This window comes from Micrasema longulum, unplaced genomic scaffold, assembly GCF_059751315.1.
Source record: "Micrasema longulum isolate JH-2025_06_02 unplaced genomic scaffold, ASM5975131v1 h1tg001842l, whole genome shotgun sequence".
In the NCBI taxonomy this organism is placed as follows: Eukaryota; Metazoa; Arthropoda; class Insecta; order Trichoptera; family Brachycentridae; genus Micrasema; species Micrasema longulum.
In genome coordinates, this window is record NW_028279016.1 from 467,512 (window position 1) to 490,677 (window position 23,166).

Consider the following 23,166-nt stretch of genomic DNA (forward strand, 5'->3'; position numbering starts at 1 on the left):
GTCTTCTACCTTTCCTTCCATAAGTTCGAGAAGGGCATACACAGCATTTAAGAGAGTAACTTTTAGATTTAAAAAAAATTACTAGTGAAAGGAGGATCCAGAATTAGATGGAGTAGGGAAACAGGAAATGTAGAATTAGAAAATAAAAAATCATATTAAACATTTAATTTCATAACATTTTTACGTAAAATATAATTCATACAATCGACATGATTCCTGTGTAAATAAGTACACATACCTTTTAAATAAATTTATAGTTAATTTTTGTCTCTTCATATAATTTACATATTTATTTGTTTACAACATATTTTTTCATTATAGAGGGCCAAGAACTTGATCGTTCCATCAGAATACGATTTCTACAGCTATGAGAACAATTATTAGGAACTCGACCCACAATATGTTGATCTATTATAAAAATGCAATGCAAAATGCTGTTTAATTTTTATCATAATAATTGAGATGCTGGCATATTCTGCAAAAAAATATGCAACCAATACAGATATCCCTTGATTTATCACTTGTTGTTTAGATTATTATTATTATTCGTTATAGGCCTTTGCTGATCCGCCTAAATCTCGTGGACTGCTTTTTATCTGCGTTCTTCTGATTGATAGATGTTTCAACAGAGTTGGACAACCTTTATATTTGTTGATTTTATATGAACACAAATTGCTTAAACGACATTCACCCAATCGATCCCACTGATCATTTGTAAATTTTTAAGTATTATGATTTTTTTTAAATAACTTTAAGAGAAGTTCATCAATTGTTAAATATTAATGTATTATTTCTTGAATTTGATTACCGACAGGGTAATTCAAAATAATGACATAATATCTTAAACATGACATTGTTACCCTACGTGATCTGAAGTGGTCATTTTGACTTTATGTATTTTACAATAAAGATAATGCTTAAATTGGTTAACCATTTAAGTGACCCTTCAAAAGATGAACAACTATTACTACAGACTTGGTAATACATATTCCATTCCAAAAAAAAGACCAATTTTCTATTGTCATTAGTTGGTTTAAGTGGCCACTTTACAACAAAAAAAAAAATATTTTACTGTAAAGTTTTACATCAAATAGGAACAATATAAATAATAATTATTACCATGTAATTTTTTTGTCCAACTCATAATGTAATGGTCAGAGCATTTGCCTACCACGCAAAAGGTCTCGGGTTTGATTCCCGACGTGGTTGACATGAAATATTTATTTAAAAAGATGTTTTTACACTAGAATATTTTATAATCCCTGGACTTGGACCTGGAGCATAAGACTGATCATCTTACCTTCATATAACACAAAAAATATGATAAAGATACGCTGCAATTGGTGTACCAATGAAGTGCCCTATGCACCATTGGGTGTGGAAAAGGAATGATTATAAAAGATTTTTGTACCTAATATACTGGCATTGACATTCTTTTTCTTCAATGGATATCTGTATTCAATTTTTTTTTTTTAAATATTGGTTCCCATAACTTTATTATTCGACTAATAAGTAAAACACTTACTCTCTCGATAAACTAGTTATAGACTTGTGCTCAATATTCGCATGGACCTATCAGATTTTATGATGTTATAATTGACCTAATAGAAATAAATTGTCACTGTTCTGGTCCCAAGTAAATCATAATTTTATAAGTATTCTGATTAAAAATATAATCATTACAAAACCTGAGGAAAACTCAATTTGCACGTAAAACTTGTGTAGTAAATAGGCTGGATACAAGATATTTAAAATAGCATAAACAGGGATCACAAAACCTGTTTTCTTGATGACTATAATTTCTACATTATCTACACACAATCCCAGTACAACATTAATTTTTAAAACACCAATTAAAAACAATATATGTATGTATCAGCAAGTACATATGTTTAACATAATAAAATGTAATTTTTCGTTTATTTAAAATAAAAATGTAAAATCTTTATAAGGATTATTTGTACCTAAAACCACAGGTACAAATATTATGTTATCAGCACCATTGCTTTTTTTACTTATGGCAAAATAGTTTCATTCGTGGCAGTGAAAATACATATACTTACTCATATTATTTACACTTATTAAAATGAATTACCTGCAGAGATATCCAATTTTTTCACAAATTGTGAAATATCTAAAACCGAGAAAAGAGCCGATAAAAAAAAAACAAAATTAATACTTGTGTACACACACAAATACAAATAATGATATACATACACAATTTATAAACATTAAAGTGACAATAAACTAATAATGTACTGAACGTACATGCATTTTTAGATAAAGGTCTCAGTAAGTACATAAAATATAATAATTCATATTCATCGTACATTTCAACTATCTATAGATATTATGTTTTTAATATCAAATGTGAATTTGGGACAATTTACTGTTACACAAAATTACACATAATTGGCTACTGATATTCACATTCCTCCAAAAGCAGATTTGGCAAAAGGTTAAATACTGACTTTGTTTATATTACTTTAATATTTTAGTGTATCTTCAGTCTGTGTTTATTGTTGAAACTTACTTTCAAAATGTATTTCAAATATAATTCCTTATTACTTTTGCTTTTTTATATTAACACAAAAATCCTGAAGTATACACACAGAAGTTTGTCGAGTGTGCCATCAGTTGGAAGTTAAAGTTAATCCCATAAACCATATTTAATTTTGGGATTCAGAAGTTGATTCAATCGGGTGTATAATATCTTCAGTACAATTAGAATATATGCAAATTTGTATTCAAATTTGTTAAAAAACAAAAAAAAAACATGATTTCAACTTATAATTTATCAGTCATTGTTAATTGTGGGTTGATTGTTTGATAAAGTATGTTATTCATAAAACAAATGTTATAAATTGTCTTATAAAATTATTTAACACAAAATGTGCAAACACTAACACTTAATGTTACTTTCGAAAGTACGCTACCTTTTTATAAAATTTACTAATACACCGTAGAAGGCCACATATCATATGCTCCCATATAAATTATTCATAATAAATACAGTAAACTTATTAGTACTTTCGCTGGCTGACTACGATCCCTCGATAACTCTTTGTACTATAACGCAACTATGTAGTAACCGGCACACATTCTCCTCAGTTCCGGTCGGGTCTGGGTACCTTCACCTACACCACGAACTGCGACTCACACTGGAATATAAAAATATTGCATTAGTATTACAGAGATTAAATCAAATAGGCCGACCCCACGTGTCGCTTAATATTTACCTTGATCGAAACAGCTGGGATTAATATAGCAGAGGAGGTCATTATCACTCATAGCTGTCAGTTCCTGCATCGGGGCCGAGCCGGATGTCTTCATCTCCTGACTGACGGCCTGGCTCACGGCCTGACTGACGGCCTGGCTCACCGCCTGGCTGACGGCCTGACTCACGGCCTGGTTCATGACGGCCGACTCGGCGCTCTCTTCCTTCCTCTGCGCCACTTCATACTGCTCCGCGGGGGTGAAGGGCAGCGGAGCGGGAAAGGGGGCCGCCTCCGTCACTTGCTGCAGCTCAGGAGCGGGAGGGATGTTCTGCGCGTTCTCGTTGGTCAAGATGTTGGCTGTGTTTATAGCGGAAGTCACGAGAGCATTCATGGCCGTATCTGAGGTAAATATTTCCGCAGCAGCATTTAGTATCATATTTTTAACAGCGGAGGGGGGAGTCTTCACTGTAGGACTCATAATGTGAGAGGAGCCTATGAGGGCCATGGAGTCTCCCTGCCCGGGAGGACCGCCCGCCAGGAGCATCATGCCATCCTGGGGGTGGGAAGGGACCAGTAGAGGAGCCCCCATGGGCGTTCCGAGAGCCTGAGGGCCCGGCATAGCGGCCTCGGGGGCGCACATCATGGAGGGCGACACCTGCGGGTTGAGGATGATTTCCGGGGAGATGGCCCCCGGGTTGTGCGCCCCCATTATGTCACGAGCCATCGGGGAGGTATTGCTCCCGAGCACCAGCTCAGGACTGGAGTGTGCGGACAATATGATATCGTGACTGGAAGGAGAACGATGACAGGAAGAGGAAGAGTCCGAGTGAGACGGGCTGAGATGTTGTTCTACCGTGGAATTAATCAAGCTATCTAATTTGGATGCTACCGGAGTGGAGTTCATAATGCCCACATGAATAGCAGTAGACACTAGGGCTTCCATTTGAGCATTCTGATTACTTAATAAATTTTGGTGGTGGGAGATTTGGCTTTCTAGTGACAGCTTTTCTGCTGATAATTCAACTTGTCCGAAAGATGTATTGTAGTCTATAATTCTGGGCTTATTTGGATCATCAAGAGAGTCAGTCATAATGGTGCCACGCATTCCATCCATAGTCGCTACCGGAAGTCCTACAGTTCCAATAGTTCTGAGTTGACCGGGCTGCGAGTACAGTCCCCCCTCCCCAGCTTGAGCGTCAGACTGGAAGATAGCGGCCGTTACAGACTCCATCATTTTATCTGTAGAATTATGCTGTTGCAGAGCTTGGAGCTGTTGAGAGAAAGCGGACACGGGAGATGGCTCTGCGATGGTGGGAGGCAACACTGTTTTGCTTCCCATATTAGAGAGGAAATTTTCTACACTCTGAGCCGATTGTGCGGGTAGTTTTCCGTGAGAATCTACAAACTTACGAAAGGTCTCCATCGAAGGATCTCCACCGGAGACCATACCGCCGGGTTTCATACGCAAATCCATGACCTTCATCTCTTCGGGAGACATGTGACGAGGAACAGCCATGAGTAATGGTACGGGGTGTGCTGCATGAGAAGGAGGACACTGCTCTCGTTGCATCAAAAGGTCCATACTGTTTTCTTCTAAACGTCTCATATTGGCAGTAGCTCGGTCCATGCCTATCATTTCTACTGAATTATCATTAACAACCATGGACATGTTGGTGTGATCTGCCCGTGGTATGATCCGCATGGACGAGTAGAGTGTAGTGGTATCATTAGGCATCTGCCGCAGCCTCGCGTGTGTGCCATCAACACTGTTATCATTGGTATCCATTGAGTTTTCATTGTGAACTTGGAACCTTCCGTTTCTCAAATGTGAAGGAATGAGCTCCGTATTATTATCGCCGTCGATTGCAGATCCCTGGCTGGAGTCATCGGCTGTCTCGGTCTTGAAGAGATTGAGAGGTGGAGAGTTGGGGTCGGGCAGCAGGGAAGGGCGGCGCAGGGGGGGAGCAGAGGGGACTGCGGGTGGAGGCATGAGCCCCACCCCCTCCCAAAGCCCCATGGGTTTTGATTCTTCTTTCAAATCCTCTGTGAAATGACCCCCCATAATTCCTGCGCAATGAGAAATATTATGTTAATTTACAGGAAATGTATAATAAAACACCATATTGAAAACTAGACTTTTGAAACAATATATTTCTGGATACCGGATACAAATAAAACAAACTAGAAAAGGAAATAATTTGAATTGCAATAATTCTCATCGACTCAGCTCCGTGCCCCTGGAATAGTGCCATGAAATATTTATGAAAATCAATCAGGTCAGTAAAGATAAAACTAGATGCGATTGACGTAAATGTCTGGACAAAAGTGATTTTCAAAATCAATATACGTTTCAAAGATTTATTTGACTGACTAAAGAACAAAATAATTCATAACAGGGATTAGGAAATTAAATGAAATTGAGGAGGGTGAATTTTTAAAATCTACCGACAATTACTATTTTTCATCAGAAAACAATCTTTTTTACCTTGAAAGATTTCATTTAACATAACATTATTGTAAAATTAAATCATTGGAAATTATCCAATTAGAGGATTTCGAGAGAACATTGATTAAATAAAATTTGGCAAACAAAAGGATAATTTTATAGTTTGTTAATAAAAATTGGAATTACAATGTATTTGAGTGTTGCATAAAGGTACTACTTTGGATGTGATTAACTACTGTCAGTTATAGTTCCGTTTAGCTAGATGTGTAATTTTGCGATTGTAAAAAATGAACATGTAAAGCTTTGATTTTTTCTACTGTTCTAATAGTGCAACAATTTTAGTGTATAAATACATCAAAATTGTATTCTTAGTATTGAAATAATTATATACACTTAATTTCACTTTCTATAATATCTTGAAACTGTCTATAATGTACAAACAGATCCGTAATGTCACAACTGCTGAACAGTTACCATTTTTTTATTTATACTTTTTTCTACTTTTGTATTTATTTTTTATTCAAAAATAATGTTTTATGTTCCAGTACATTTTAACTTTAAGTAACAGCAAAGCAAAAACCTAAATATTTTGAGTTTGATTTTAAAAAGAAAACAACAGTTGTAAAATTATCAAAACCTCTTCCTGATACCTTTGCTGGAGACTGGAAAAGATAGCTGATCACTACTGTCCCTTATAGTTTTAATAACAATTGGATGTATGCGACGATCAATAATTATATCCAAAAACAAAAATGTGTCCGTAAAAATTAAATTTTGATACTGCTTTAACACTATCCCTGTTTGTGTGCACTACAGCTCAAGTGTGAGACAATCGAGTGTTGTGTAGCTTTATATAGCTCTACTATTACGGGTAAAATATTATACAATGTTTGTGTAATGTTGGCCTGAGAGTGTACTAAGGTAACACAATCCAAGTGAAAAATAAAACTATCTACTCAAATGGTACGATTAGCTATGCGAAGGAAGATTAGTTCTCGCATACTGCGAAATGAAAAATTTAGACTGCGCCAAACTACCCCGTGTTCGCATCACTATTGACCATTTCAGGAGCTGGTTTAATCTGTCAGAGGATTCGTGTTAATGAATAAAGCCCCTGACTGTGTAATATAGATAGTGTAGTATAGTCGTGTGCTAGGGTGGTGAGCAGTACCGGCTGTGAGCGATGTTCCGGACAGTTCCGCCAGCGCAGCTAAGTACCGCAGCTCCGCACTAACCTACTCACCTACCTGTAAGGACAAAGGGAACAGAGCAAAACCGTGCCTCGTCAGTCACAATACGCAGATAAATTGTTCATGTTGTCAATAAGGCTATGTCTATTTTCTATTTGTAAGTCTATATATATATTCAGGGCATATTATGATGTTGATGGTTCTTACGTATTTAACATCTTTGACGGAAAATGCAATAGAGCTTAAAAACATTAAAACTATGCTCATTTCTGACAATACGTAAAAACTGATTTTTTTTAAAACTAAAAATATAAATACTCCTGCGATTTTAATATCAAAATTACAAAATTTGCTTAAATATTAAAAATTCTTAATATTTTTCAGTTTGGCAGTTTAAAAATGGCAGTATGAGTCTCAGTATACATAAGAACCGTTGATATTAATTATCTGACTATTTTTACAATATCCAAAACAAAAAAAACTTTATACTTTGATATTTTTGACATTTTTTATTGGCATTAATAAAATTGGCCAACTTTTTTTAAAAACAAAACTCACATCTCTATATTTCCAAAATGTAACATGGGTTTCATGGCTTCAATTACATACTAACTTATAAATTATTTTACATAGACTTATTAACAACATAACAATAATTTATCTTAACGTAATTAATTGATTTATCAAAACTCAATATTGGTATGTATCATGATGGAACAATAAATAATAAATTATTATTGATTTATAAAAATTTCAAATCAATAACAATAAATTGACAATAAAAATGAGGAAGTTCAGTGATTTCTTTATTACTATTAAACTGAGCCAAATATAAATAAATTTATGTATCGTATTATCGCTAGAATTTTTCACAAGTTTTGTAACTTTTTAGTTAATTTTTTTAGGTTGGATTTCTGGACACCGAAAATCTATCACAACACTATAATTGGTTGATTTAGAAGAGCTTGGTCGTCATTTAAAGTAGTTCATTTTTATTAATTTTTTCATAAATTTTAGAGAAACTTTGCCTCACAATTAAATGCTCTAATTTTTACCGCCTGTAAGAAAACATTTTTTTGCATCCAATTTCCTGTAACACTGAACTTCCTCATTGGCATAATGCATATAAAATGACATATAAAATGTACGTACACCAAATGGAGATTTATCAATTTATTATTATTATTTCTCATAACATTTATATTAACGGGTTGTTTATTTTCATTGTTCTTTTTTATTTCAGAATTATTATAAACTTGAGATGGTAAAATCAATACATATTATTGAATGTCCTATAAATCGATTAAGAAAATTAACTTTAATGGGCCGCATACATATCACATTAAGAAAAAATAATGACGATAAATAAAACTATAAGGTTAACTGATGACATAAAAATGTAATTAAATTAAAACAAAGGCTAAAATGGTGATAAAAAAGAAGAAGTGATTTGTAATAAAAAATACATAAAATTTGTTTATTTAATGATTAATAATTATTTTGGTATCTAATTTTGCGCAGCAATATAAACAATGAATTATTTGAATACCTAGTATTATTTGTTCATTTCGTAAAGTCTAAAAAATTAATGAAAGATAATATTTATGTTACTTTACTATTTTTTCCCAAAGACTAGACATTTAAAGTCAGTGCTGATTTCCAGTACAAAATTTACTTGGTGAACCAGAGAATTTTGATTCCAATTGATTACTTTTTTTAAAAATGAAATATTTGCATTCTTATGACTTCCCAAGATATTTCCATTTTGGAACCATTTTCTTTTAGACGTAATGCATCCTAACACATGTTGTGCAAATTAAGACAACTGCGGGTAAAAAAAAGACAGTAAAATGTGATGTTGAACCTTGAGAGTTGAAATGTGGTGTAGCGTGATGGGGCCCCGTGTTGAGGCTGCTAGGGGTGTAGAGAAACTTGTGAGGCTCGGAGGCTTTGCCCCCCGACATCACGAATAATCGCACGGCTACAGGTTCCGTTATATTTGTGTTGCCAAATGGAGGTATGCCGCAAACCAAATGAGTCTGGAAATACATCTTACTTTAATTAAGACCTTTTTAAAAATTAAATGGCATTGCTTATTTTATTTTGCGCTTTTGTGCAGTGTCATTAATTGGTTCCTAGTACCCATTCAGACCCAGCCGCCAGATCCACAACATATTGTCGACGGAAATCCATTACCGCGTAACTCAAAATTGACCACATCAGAAAAGAGAGAGATTAAAGCTTTTTTATTGCGTGTGTTCAGTGAAATTATGTTTTTTTTTAACTCAAAGTAAGATTCACTTTAATGCTAAAAAAAAACAAAATTTTACTGAACACATTAAAAAAACATTTAAATCATTCTCCTCTAAAGTAGTCAAATTTGAGTTGAGCGGTGATGGATTGCCATCGATGATATGCATAAATAAAAGATAATTAGTAACATCTTTAAAAAGTTATCTTCTATTTCATTTTTTTAAATAAAGGAGAATATATTCCCAAAAATATATCCCTTCAATCTTTACCCATACTCCTACTGCTAATCAAACGACAGGTCTCTTGACTTGTGTTATGCCAATTAAAAAAAATAATTAGATTTTGGTTCGATTAACAATTTTGCTTCAAAACAGGCAACAAAGGAAAAAGATGAAAGCCATTTTTCGGATGAATTACAAATCAATATGAATACTTAAATAAATATTTTGTAAAACAATACAATTTTTTTAAATTATAATTAAATAGTTGTGGCTTGTTCCTTCCTAATCGCTACATGGTAAGAGTACTGTTACCTGTTGCAAATACTCCTTGTCCGGAGTGATATGTTCCTCCCACGAGGAATCCGCGGCCTGCAGAACAACGCGTGTGTCCTTGAGAAAGTTCTTCCCGAGCAGGAATAATTCCAGTCCTCCCGCTGCGGGACACGACACCAGGGACTTGCGGCAGATCTCCGGGATGCCAGGAGGCTGAGCTGCAAGAGACGAAGAAAAATACTGACATATTTCACAGTCCATGATTTAAAGCAGGGGTCTTTTTTAACCACGGAACTAGTCCAACTCTGTCGAAAATCTAGCAACTTCTGGTTGAAATAACATTGGATAAACGTGGGCAAGTCTTCCACTTAACTGCAATATGCTTAGGTATTACTGTTGCGGGAGCGTTTGGTAGAAACCGAGAAATATCTGCAAAATACCTAGAAAAGCATTTTAAGTCCCACATTGATTGTTCCACAAAGTCTGGTGAGCCGAGACCCCAAGTGCCTTACCAATATTTACTATTACGATTTTCATCATAGAAATTAAATACATTTTTTAAATTTGGATAGACATATTGTACAAAGCTTATATCATATACTGCAATAGGTATGATACTTCTAGCTGCTCTTATGTGAAAATCTAGTAGGATGGGCGAATGTAGCAATATTAAGTACCTAACTTATCCGTACGAGTAAAGGTATATGTAGGTCGGTGATTTTGTTTTTTTATCCTTTATTTTTATACCTACTAAAAAAACAACCCGGACCACTGATTAAGACAAAATATACGACTTACTGCAGACAATTTGCTGAGAGCAGACTTGAATAGTTTCCGTGGAACCATCAGCATGTACCAGTTGTGTCCGGAATACCATTCGACAGCGAGTGGATTTCTTTTTGCATCTTTGTCCAGATTGTTCTCCAAATCGATGCTCAACATCAACATTGCGCTCCTGCAAAATACATTTGACTTTTTACAACACAGATATATACTCTTCAAAACTCCTTCCAAACTCCTTACCAGATTCAACATTTTTTTATTGATTCATTCACAAATAGTTGATTTATTGAGTCACAAGTCCCACATTCTACGCATAATCATAATAATGTATGTAACAAAAGTTTTTTTATGAATAAACTGCATGTATAAAACAATCTAACCATCTGCCAACTAAAAACAGCTGTTATTCCAAAATATGTACATATCAATTTATCACCAGTCTGTTTTGGTTATCTGGAAGATATCGCTATTAGGAATATGTCTGCCAAAATGCATATATTGTTGTGCTTAAAGTTGAAATAAAATAAATAACATCATTATTATTATTATTATGAACATATTTATTTTACATAATGTTGAAAAATTAAAAGAAGTTATGTATTTATTAAGTATAATATATAACTATATCGAGGGTAAAAAGGCTAAATGACTGATAAGCCATAAAGTTAATTTTGCAGGAAAGTCGATTAAAGATTTTATAAAATGAAAAATGCGCAAAAGTTCTTTTATTTAGATTAAATTATAAAATAATGTCCTTGGTGAGACAGGTATAATGCAAAACCATTAGGGTTATGCAGGATAAATACCAAAAACATTTTTTAATGAAAATCCATATGACAATCAATTAAAATAAGTCAAATTCTGTGATGTAAATTCATTGATTTGATGAACGTCATAATAAAGAGTTTTCGGTGTAAACGCCAAAATTTACATTCCATATCCATGGGTGTCGGCTCATACGACGCATCTTGAAATGAGGAAGTTCGGTGGTTTTTTTTTCACTTTTTTATTTATTAATTGACTTTCAAACATGGCCAAATTTTTGTTTTATGTATCGTATCATCAAGTATTGTAATTTTGGAATTATTCCGCGTATGATATCACAAGTTCTTCTCGGTGAGTTCTATTGATTGGTGAATTGGGTTCGCGTAAACCGGAAATGTAGCACACCACTTTATAATTTTTTTGATTTGGATGAACTCACGACGTCATTCAAAGTAGTTCGTTTTTGTTAAAATCATTTTTACACATTTTCTTCATTCATTTTTAAGAAACTTTGCAGTACAATTTAATGCTTTAATCTTAACCGCGCGTAAGATTTTTTTTTTATATCTAATTTGCCGGAGCACTCAACTTCTTCATTCTGAGAAAAGTTGTATATATAACTCAATATTAGCTATGGTGGTGCTTCAGTGACTTAACTTTTTTATTTTTTTGAAAACACGCAAAGACAAAAACAATTGGAAACAAGTTTTAAAAAAATAGTGAAGGCTGAAGTATTAATCCCATTGGCATTACATTTACGATAAATATTCCTAACATTGGATTAAAAAATGCTCGCTCGTCTTGTATTTGATTACCTTCAATATTCCTACACAGTCGCATGTCACTTGAAAATCTTTTTGTGGATCTAGGTCTATTTCTATGAGTACGGTTCCATCATCCTTCCTCTCGCCGCAGGGAGTAGAGTTCTTCCCGGAGACTCGACAGGCTTGGTAGAACATGTGGGGAGCCACTCTTCCTATGTCTGTTCCGATGAATACCTGAGAAAAACACCAAAGTGAAAATGAATAAGTCAAATCAAACATATTTAAAAAAACTTCACAGAACATACATTTTAAACGGAAGAATATGAATGGTGATCCGTAGAAAGACTGATGTTTAAGGAAACAGCCCATTTAACTTCATTCACAATGACATACAGAAATGGCGGGAAAATTTAATATAAAAACGAAATGATTTGATATAAATTTGAATTTGTTCCATTTGAATGGTTTTTTTTAAGCGTAGGTACCTATCTAAATATGTATGCATATTAAACAAAGTTTACCTGTAATACAGCTGGTTTATCATAACCAATTAACTTTACAACGGGAAAACTGTTTCCTGATCTGTCCTTCACCGCACCTCTACTGCCTTCAGTTTGGTATCTGTTATTGGAAAAAAAATATAAAGAAAATTATATTTGGTATTTTAAGCATTTTGATTAGATGGTTTCTTTATATTCAACGCCATCTACGACAGCTACACATATTGTTTTAAAAAATCATAGTAATAAAAAAATTCAATCATTAATAAAATAATGTATACATTTAATAATTATTGATATAACGGAGCATGTTATTTGTGGCATATTACAATAGAGACAATTTAAAATCTGTTTTCAGTTTGTAAGCTGTCACTGAGCGGGCAGAGTAATACCCATAATTGGGCAGTCTAATTGTCGGAAGACATACAAGTACAAGTATGGGCTACATCAGTAGCAGTGGCAGTGTGTAATAGTAGCTTGGCATGCTAGAGCAGCAATCACAACTATGGACTCTGCATACGAGCGGTCAGTAACCTGAGAGGCGAGAGGTACAAAAGTTAACCTTTTAGCAACCAGCGTATTTTCAATATGATACAAATATAGTTATTAATTTACATGGGTATTTAAATATGACACAGATTTACAAAGGTTAATGCGGAGAAAGAATACAGGTGGCCATTTGTGCACATCTTTTTCTCTTCCAAATCCGCTCCTAAGTGGAGTATGTGGACATCGCCGATTGCCTCCAGCCAGCACTCTCGCTCCCTCCCACGTCAATCCGGTGCCCCTTAGTTCTGCCGAATAAAGTCGAAATATCGTCATCGACGGCCTTCCAGGAAGGCGTGAGCCCGCAGGTTTAAAGAAGAGGCAACTCGGGTTTAGGTTCTCTTGAGGCATGCGCAGCACATGACCGAGCCAGGTCCGCCGCCACATCCTCGAGACGCTCGTTAAAGGAGGCTGCTGCGTCCGCTCTCGGACTTCGATGATCAAACCACCTTATACCTAATATTCTCCTGAAGCACTTACTCTCAAAACTCAGAAGTTCGGTGTTCTGAGCTTTGGTAAGGTGCCAAGATTCGCACCCATATAGGAGTGCTGGCATTATACGAGAGTTGAATAATCGGCATTTCGTTTTGACCGAGTAGAGCTCCAGACAGCACGCATCGTGTTAAAAGTTGCTCCAGCAATTCCTAGGCGGGTTGCGAGCTCTTTGTGCATGCTGCCATCCTCAGTAATGTGAACTCTCAAGTATTTAAAGCTGTCAACTTTCTTGATCCGATCGATTAGTGCATATAGCGGATACTAATATTTGATTTATTTTCCATCATTTCGTTTCCAATGGGTGTACATAATCTTAAGCAAAAGTTTTTATTTTCTATGGGCATACTTTCATTAATTTTTGCACTACAAAAGACTAGGGGGTCAATTACAGAAGAGAAATAACGACAAAAAGAATGGTCAGGCTTGAGGAAAATCACAATTAATTTTGTACTCAACGGGAATCGAACCCGAAATCAATTATCTTAGTCATTATGGACACTGCCAAAAAACAATATAATAAATACTTCTGAAAATACCCCTTCAAAACGATGCACAACTTTTTTTTTAAATAAGATTTTTTTTTTAGAATCATCGATATGTACATAAAGCCACATAAAAAAAAATGGGCGGCTGATGAAATATTTGTACAATAAGTTTATTATAAATCAAACAATTAGTAACTATGCGAAAACAAAATACTCTTAATACATAATGAAGTGTTGATAATTTTTAATTTAAATAAATTCATTCGAGAGAGAAAGGGTTGATCGACTTTTCATAGTAGATCTTAAGTTTATATGAATACGAGTAACATAAAATAACAAAATTAAAAAAATCAGTGTGCCGAATAGATTTATGGGTAAGTTTAGCACTACCAGAAATATATACAGGGTGTTCTTTAAACCCTGTCACATCCGAAACCACGATGACCAGTATGAGAAAGAAGACATATTGGCACATTAAAATATTTTTTTAGAATGACTAAAATCTTAAAAAATAAAATAGGGCTGAAACGAGAAGGGGGAGGGGGGAGTCTGAACTGCACGGCCGCGCCCCCCTCGCTTCTCCTCTGCAGAAGTAAGCAACCATTTTTTTTTCTATATTTTATTTTTTAAGATTTTAGTCATTCTAAAAAAATATTTTAATATTTTTTCGGATGTGACAGGGTTTAAAGAACACTCTGTAAAAATATATATATATGTATCTTTTTAATTCTTGGAAATAATCACAACACAAAAATTGAATTGTACTTCTCAAGAAAGCTCAATGAATTAATTTTCATGTTTTACATAATATTTTTTGCTATGTGAATATCTGACTGCGCACATCTATTGTCACAACAAAATGGTTGAAACTTTTATTTACTTTAAAAATACATAAATATCGCCTTGATTTTTTTTTTTTTAGATACCAATGCAGTCATACCACAATACATAAAACAACACGTAGAAAGCAACAACAATAGCAAATAATAATTGAATTTATGAATTTTAATAAGAATTCCATTGTAATCACAATTATTAAAAGCTGCAGAAAGATTTTTTTTTCACTAGCCGCCACTAAATATGATACTATAAGGCTTTAAAATTTCACATATTTCCTCAAAATGACCTCAAAAATCATTATTTTAATAAGAATGTTGATGATGTAAAATTACCAAAGTGTATTTAAGTGATCTGATCGTATGACTAGAGTTTAAAAACGCTTTAACATGTAACGAAAAAAAACACTTGATCTTATAAAAACGGACAAAACACAAATAACTGTTTTATCTAAACGATCTTTTTTAACTAGACCATTTTGAAAAATCACTCATCGATTGGATTATCGAAGCATTATACATGAGGCAAAACCGGATGTGATTCTTTTGGAAGGGGGAATAAATACACAAGCCAAAATGGCTTACTCAGGGGACAGTTTTTCTATGATTTATAATTTTTTTAAATAACTTATATTTGTGTGATAAAACACAGCCGGAATTTTATATTTAATGACATTTGACATGTGTGAACATAGTTGCATACTGCAAGTTAAATAACTAAAAAAAAATTTGCTCCCCTCCTGTAGGAATAATATTATTTTCTATTGTGTAATTATTCATTATAACTGACATACTGAGTTCATAAAATTTTGCACCCTCCTACACACAATCGAAATGAACAAGAGAAAGGCTCATGACACCCGTATAATTTCCCCATTGTAATGAGTGGAGAGTAAGCGCCAGCAAGGTGAGGTTATTTTGCGATGGGGAAAGTTCCACAGGGGCGATGAACATTAAACGTCGTTGTCCGGTTTATGTTTGCTCAGTTTACCGACACAAGGATAGCGGGAACTGGAGACTTTACTTGGAAAACAACCATATAATTAATAATTGGAGAGTAAATATACACTCAGTTAACCCAATCTCGCCTAATTTAACTTCTAATTGAAAATTAAATGACAGAACCTCCTAACCTAATAATGCTTCATCATCATATTTTCCTTATCCAGACCCAGTGGTGCATAGGACACTGCATAAGTACTCCAATAAAGAAGTTCTTTATTTATTTTTTAATAGAAATCTAGTCAAATTTTGTTTTAAATATTATTATGCATAGTATTCTCATCGATATGTAATTTTGAAAGTACTCCGCTCATGACGTCACTAGATCTCACAAATCAACGCTATAATTGATTGGTTGATTGACAAGACTTTGTGGCGTGGTTTAAAGTAGTTAATTGTTATAAAGCCATTTTTTTCATACATTTTAGAGAAACTTTGCCGTATAATTAAATGCTCTAATTTATACCGCATGTAAGAAAAGATTTTTTATATCTCATTTCCCATAACACTGAACTTCCTCATTGTAGCGTATCTGGATCAGTCCATTAAGTGCCCTGACGAGTCAGGGCAAGACAGACATGGGTCAGTCCAGGGCCCGTATCATAATGGGAAGTTAACATTTAGGGAAATATCGCATACTAAGAATACCGATAAAAATATGTGAAATGGATTTCGAAAAATTAATTGTATTTTCAAAATCAATTTATATTGTGGAGAAATGTTTTCAATAGGTATAACTTTAAAATTTAAATTATTAAAAAGTATGTCCCAACAAAAACGTGTTTGACCTTGATAATTGTGACGTCAGGATTCATGACGATGTTCTGTTTAAATTGAAACGGTCACAAACAAAGTTCAAAATTAAACCGAATCGTGGCGTATTAGGGGGCGTAGCCAATGCAATGAACCGTTTACGCAGGAATTCAAAATTATAACTTCAAAATTATTTTTTATGCTACTAATAAGTTGTAGATAACATTTTTTTTACTCGGCAGTATTTCATACTCGTAATAATTTTAAATTGCAATAAAAACAACGTGATATTTCCCTATTCTTGATAAAATAACACCTTCATTTGCTATCAAAATCATTTTCCTGCTACTTTTTTTATGGTGGTTGGCTTTATATAAAAGGGCTTTACATAAAATCCTCATCTACGTAAAAAAAAAACTGTTTTAAAAATTTTCAACATAACGCCTTCATCCACTCATGTCTTAACATATTTCCTAGGAATGATACTAGCTGGAAGCTGTCAAAATTTGGTTAAAAATATAGCTTACTTCCATAAATTGGATTGTATTTTTTAATACAACGATATATTATACATCCGTGCTGTTTTTCACAATTGCAGTATTATTAAAGCATTTTTTTTAAATACACGATGGCAAATTTGCGCGTAGCATCACGCCTGATCGTGATGAAAGTCCGTTAGAGAATAAAGTATTATTCACGACTTAAAATGCCAGTGTTTCACACTTGTAACTTGTCTATTTAATTATATTTCATCGGAAATAGCGTGATGAAAGAAGTAGTAGAAGAAGTAATCTCACCTGGCTCTGTGTTGTTGCTCCGGCTGGCAAAGGATCTGTAAGCTGACCCTTCCGTCTCTGGAGTGGGGGGCGAGGGGTGAGCTGAGGGTGGGAGGGCTGCACTGGGGGGCCTGCCGCCCCACACGCCCCCCCAGGGCGGGCAGTTTGCCCCCTGCCAGTCTCCTAAAATACATAACTGACATCTGCAGGGACACTTCCAACGTGACTTATAGTAGAAACAACATCAGCGTGGGGAGAATGTGGCGGTTCAACGGGGAAGAAGAAATCATTTGACATGGGATTATAAAGTCTAGACATTTACAGAGCTTATGATCATTCATTGGCTGGTTTGAGTGATCATTTTGCACACTGTGTAACATTTGCCATTATGCCTATGAGTCTTATTTTCTATAAACAAACCTAAAGTTCATAAAATTTATACTTAATTGATTCGAGGTATATTAATTTCATAATTTGTCAAAGACATTTAAGGATTCGGAAATAAAATAAACTTTTCTGTATTTTGAACGTGAATTATAAATGTATTGTTTTTATTCTGAAAAATGGGGGTTAGTGGTATATAAATTTCTGACGTCACTGCGACCCGAGTAGATATCTATTGAGACAGGTCCCGTAAATTAGTTCTTGCCCTCCAAGCCCACGTCTTTGATGAGCCTGGCTACTAAGTAGAGGTTGAGTGTTCTCATATTGATAAATCTCCCGCCCCGAGCACAGATCCTTAAAGTATCGGGCTATTAGGTAGGAGGCATGCCCTCTAATTTCCTCAGGTTTGACCAGTGTCCCCTTTTGTGATATGAAGCATCATATTCACATATAATATGTGTGGGTGTTTCATCGTCTGCACTCCAGAACCTACGTCTGGAAATTTCAGAAAGGTTCATTCTAGAAAAGTGTTTATTCAATCTGCAGTGGCCTGTAAGGGCTTTATTGATAACTTTCACTAGGTCAAAAGCAAACCTTTGCCAGTACCTCTTTAGTAGTTCTATCGCGTGGTTCGGACTAGGTGCTTTTTTACCAGAGCATTATGTTCCACTTCCGGACCCACGAGGACCAGATTTGGGCAACCCACAGTAAGGCTCTGGGCTCATTGGAGCTATCTCAGCTCCCAGCCTCGTTGAATAATAGTTGCGTAAGAATGTTTTATAATTTAAAGTGTTTATATTAATTTACATGAGCTATTTTAAGTGTCATGAATAGAAGTAATTACCAATTTAATTGCAAATATTTTGATTATTACAAAGCATAAGAAAAAATACTGCGGTCAATAGGTCTAGTTCTCTTCTCCCCCTTATAAGAATAATAAACCATTATGAAAGAATTGTAAAGCATCACCGAAAAAAGAGTTGGGCTCTTACACTTGAGAGAATTCAAATTAAAATAACTTTTTTTACACCCTGGTTTAAAAATATTTTATTTCAGAAATGCATGTTAAGTGTTGATATCCATGTTAATTTTAAACATAAGTGCAATAGACATGAATGATAAGCATGATAATAAATCACAATCAAGTGAAACACAAATGAAAATATCGAGGAATGATAGCGCAAAAAAATACCATGCACCATGCCACTATATTCATTAAAATAAATGCTAATGATAAAACATATTGATGTTTATAATTACAACAAATCCAGAAGCTCTTGGGAAATAAATTAATCTGTATGAACAAAGATCTACAAAAATCATCTATATTGTATTTTGTGTCTTGAATATTAGAAATTAGAACATACATGGATGGAGCCGTTGGAAGTTTGGGTTGTGATGCTAGCATTGTCGTTGTCTCTGTGAAACTGAAATTATCGATAGCGTCGTCAGAATCAAATTTAATTTCTGTCTTACGACGTTTAACTTCCCCGTCCTCGTTCCCATTCCAGGATGTGTCCGATTGCTCTAAGGATCTGTGGAGGTGCAAACCACACAACATGAGAACATAAGCTTTAGCACATATTATTTCAAATCAAAAGCCCATTGATTCCCCATACAAAAAACAACTCTGGAGGAACTGGTTAAGTGATAATAATTGGCAAATATTTTAATTATAACTAATAACTTAAATATTTGTCAATTTTAATCGGATTAAGTGCTCCGAGGCAATATTTATTTTAGATGCATCTAAGTAAATCTGGCAATTCTAAGTATAAATATTAAATTCCAACCTGTATGTAAACGTTTAATCAAAATTAACAGATTGTCTAGTCTAGATAATGTAAATAAATAAATGAATTCTCAAAACTCATACTTAATGACAAAGGGGGATAAATGCAACAAATAGAACCATCTTTTGACTTGAAATAATCTGTGTAGCTTGTTTGTGTGATGATAATGTATGTAGATATTGACGCATTACTTTCTCAATATTATTCGGAAAAACACTTGTTTCTTGTATATCGTCGTTGTGCAGGCAATAACTGTTACCTGACTTCCTTTTTTAAAAAGTATTTTCAATTCCTCAATAAGATTACACAATTTTGTTTCAACAAAATTACATATTTTTCTTTTTTTTTATCAATAAAAAAAATAAGTAAAAAACAATTTATCATCAAAATGTACATAGTTTTATTAATCTCTGTAACAATTTTTACAATGTTGATGAACAGTGGCTATTTGTGAAAACCTGTAATTGGCTCATTTGTTATTCGTTTTGTTTTTTATATATGATAATTGTAGCTGTTGGTTATCCGAATAAAGGATAAAATAAATTTAAAAAACAGATTTGTCGGCGCAGACTATAATATGTATTTAAAAAATCCAAATTTCAACATATTTATCCACATTAACAAACCCGAAAAATAATGTTTTTGATCACTCGCAACATTTGATACGTAAAATATTGAGAAATTAACACATCAATATGTAAGTATGCACATGCAATTTTATGAAATAAGTAATCGATGATTATTGATAGTGAATTTGTTAAATTCATATTTAGCAATTATGATAGTTCGAACCTTTAAACAGCATTAAAGCTCGTACCTTGTCACATATACAGTAGTTCTTGACTTTTAGTATTGATATTATTTTATCTTATCTCTCTATGCAATCAAAACATGAAAGATTTTTTGCTTTAATGATAATGCTACCCCAGCTCTTTACGCAATATGCATACGGTACCTACAGCACCATGTTCTGCCTAATATACATATATTATATGTATAACTTAAAAAATAAAACAAAATTAAAAAGGAGTACAAGTCTCCTTACCCAATTCGAATGAACCTTTGCCACCAATTAAATAGCAAGTACCTTGTACTTAAAAAAAATTGAGATGTGAGATTTGTTTACTTTTTCTCAAAACTTGTCATTGATAATTTTGGTTGCATGTTTAGAAATCTATTTACAACAATTACAAGACCAAAATTAATGTTTTCTGTTATATCTACAACCAAAAATAAAATTAACAGGATAGTTTACACGTATTGCGGTAATTTAAAACTAAAACATTTGATAATACCAATAAAACAATTTCATTACTAGTATAAAAATGACGCCCACGCAAACAAATAAAAATGATTATGAGTACATGGTACAAGCATATGAAGTATTGCATATAAATATGTATATTAGCGGTAAATGAATATTTAAAAATTACCAAAATACAAAATGCATCCCTGATCTGTGCAAGAAATATAAATTTGAATTCAATAATTTCAATTTTACTGTCAAATCAATAATATTATATTAATTTGTATTGTACCAATATTTACATTAAATCATGTGTACATATCAATACATAATAATAGGGCAAGTTCACAGGCGCGGGTCGTTCCTGGTTGTCACTAAAAGCTGTCTCTCTCTCAATAAATGAACGCATTCTGTTGTTATTAAACAAAAAAAAACTACTTAAAAGTACCTTTCAACCCACAGTAAATATAAAATATCTAATATAAAAAACAATATAAGTTTATGGCTGTTCAACTAAACACGTTCCCAATTTTATTATGGAAAATAATCAATTTTACGAAAGCTATTGGGCTTTTTATTTATTTTCATCAGATTGTCTTTTTAAAGCCATTTAAAAGTCTATACGTCTGTAACAGTATATTTTTTGTGATAATTAAAGAATTGAAAAGCCTTCCGTACAATTTTAGACAATTGAATCTCAATTGAGCACAGCGTGTACAAAAAAAAACTTTATAATATTACAACCTTGACAATGAAATTCAAGCGTACAAATACAATCATTCGAGTATGTACACACTACATTCAAACTTGGTGATGGCGAGCACAGATAATAGCTAGCAATAATTCTAAGTAGATTTAAATTTAAACCATAGTTAATTTGCAAAATAATATTCAGAAAAATATTATCTTATTTCAAATATAAACAACGTACCTATATAAAGGAACAGTGCAAATATTGCAATGCGGGGAAATTTAATAAACAATTTTAAAAGTTAATTTAATAATTCTAACAAATTTTTTTCAGCAGTTTAATTGATTTTTTTAAACACATTAGCCATAAAATTAATATGTGGGCAGAGTGCGACTGCTTGAGAATTATTTGAGTATTTTTTTATATAATTAAGAGCATTGAGAAACTGAATTAAATAATAATTAAAAGCAAAAAATAAACAACAAAATAATTGGTAATAGATTGAGCTTCTTTACTGACATTTCTCAGTGAAACTAAATTTTAATTATAAGAAGACAAATACTTTATTCAGTTGTGACCACTAAGAATTTGTTTAGTATGTTACCAGTCTAATGATGTCGATCGTGACGAAACCCGGTCACTGGTGAAAAATTTAGAAATAAAAGTGGTTAAAACAAAAAAAGCATTTTTCTTATTATAAATAATTAGTAAGCGTAAGCGCACAATAGTAAGTTGGACACGACGTTAAATTTACCTCATGAGGCCGATTCTGTTATGCGTTTCCAGGTGGTGGTCGAAGCCGAGGCCGCTATCGTTGCTGCTGTCGCAGGCGGAGTCAGGCTGCGGGGGCGGCTGCTTCCCTCTCACGCCCCCGCCCTTGCCGGGGTGCATGTGAGGATGCCTCAACTTCCCCTGCAGGTGGTGCAACTTCCCGGAGTGTAACTTCCCGGGGTGAGATTTCCCCGGGTGTAACTTTCCAGGGTGAAGCTTTCCCGGGTGCAGTTTGGAGGGGACGCGCATCACTTTGCGGTGGATTCGTGAAGCCATGGTTGAATTTGTGGACATGGTCATTTTCATAGCTGAAACGAGAAAAATAAAACATTAGGTAATTGAAAATCAATTTTGTTTTTCTCCGTGGGTCAGTGGAATGGCCATTAGTCATTTACACCAGAAAAACTAAGAAAATCAAATATGTTTATTTTTTCCTAAATTAACATTACTTTTAAATAAGTAAGTAAATCTAACCCTCATTCCGGCGTGATTCTTAGAATAATAAAATTGTTTTATTAATTGGTATTCCGGTAGAGAAAACCTATCGCGGTACTTGTTTTTTTTTTTACAACATTTTTAAATACCCTTACTATATTTTTTAATATCCAACACCTTACAATATTTTCGAATACGTGGATACACAGATTCATAGTAAGAAACTATGCTAAATATTAATAAAAGTCCAAGTAATAATTGAATTTTTGGATTTTCCCAAAGGGGAAACACGTATTTATTAAGCTTGCATTCCTGTTAATAGATGCGACATTCATTTTTAATAATTCGCATTCAACGCTCATTTGTATGAACATTCACTTTTTAGTCGGAACAGCAACGTGTAAAAATAAGATAATTATAAAACAGAAAAAATAAAGGTAACCATTTCCAGAGGGGTTTTCCATCATTTCACACGCGTGAAACTCGTCCGTTCACGAATAAACTGTCTTTTTACGTCGGCATTACGCGTCATACAAGTTT

The 23,166-nt window shown here is 33.7% G+C and overlaps 1 protein-coding gene across 7 annotated transcripts in view; it reads right to left on the minus strand.

Annotated features, from left to right (window-relative positions):
* Positions 1-150: 150 nt before the first annotated feature.
* NFAT (nuclear factor of activated T cells 3) overlaps positions 151-23,166 on the minus strand; it is an 89,671-nt gene continuing 66,655 nt past the window's right edge. For 2 of the 7 annotated variants that reach the window (XM_088238228.1, XM_088238226.1), the window contains exons 2-10: positions 22,175-22,499; positions 19,058-19,225; positions 17,328-17,489; positions 12,435-12,534; positions 11,965-12,147; positions 10,400-10,556; positions 9,641-9,819; positions 8,719-8,893; positions 3,229-5,285 (exon numbers count right to left, since the gene is read on the minus strand). In XM_088238228.1, the coding sequence (XP_088094354.1) occupies positions 3,229-5,285; positions 8,719-8,893; positions 9,641-9,819; positions 10,400-10,556; positions 11,965-12,147; positions 12,435-12,534; positions 17,328-17,489; positions 19,058-19,225; positions 22,175-22,499 (3,506 nt within the window). Of the gene's footprint in view, positions 3,162-3,228; positions 5,286-6,835; positions 7,333-8,718; positions 8,894-9,640; positions 9,820-10,399; positions 10,557-11,964; positions 12,148-12,434; positions 12,535-17,327; positions 17,490-19,057; positions 19,226-22,174; positions 22,500-23,166 lie in introns of those variants that run through there. The other 5 variants (XM_088238230.1, XM_088238229.1, XM_088238227.1 and 2 more) reach the window with 4 other exon arrangements.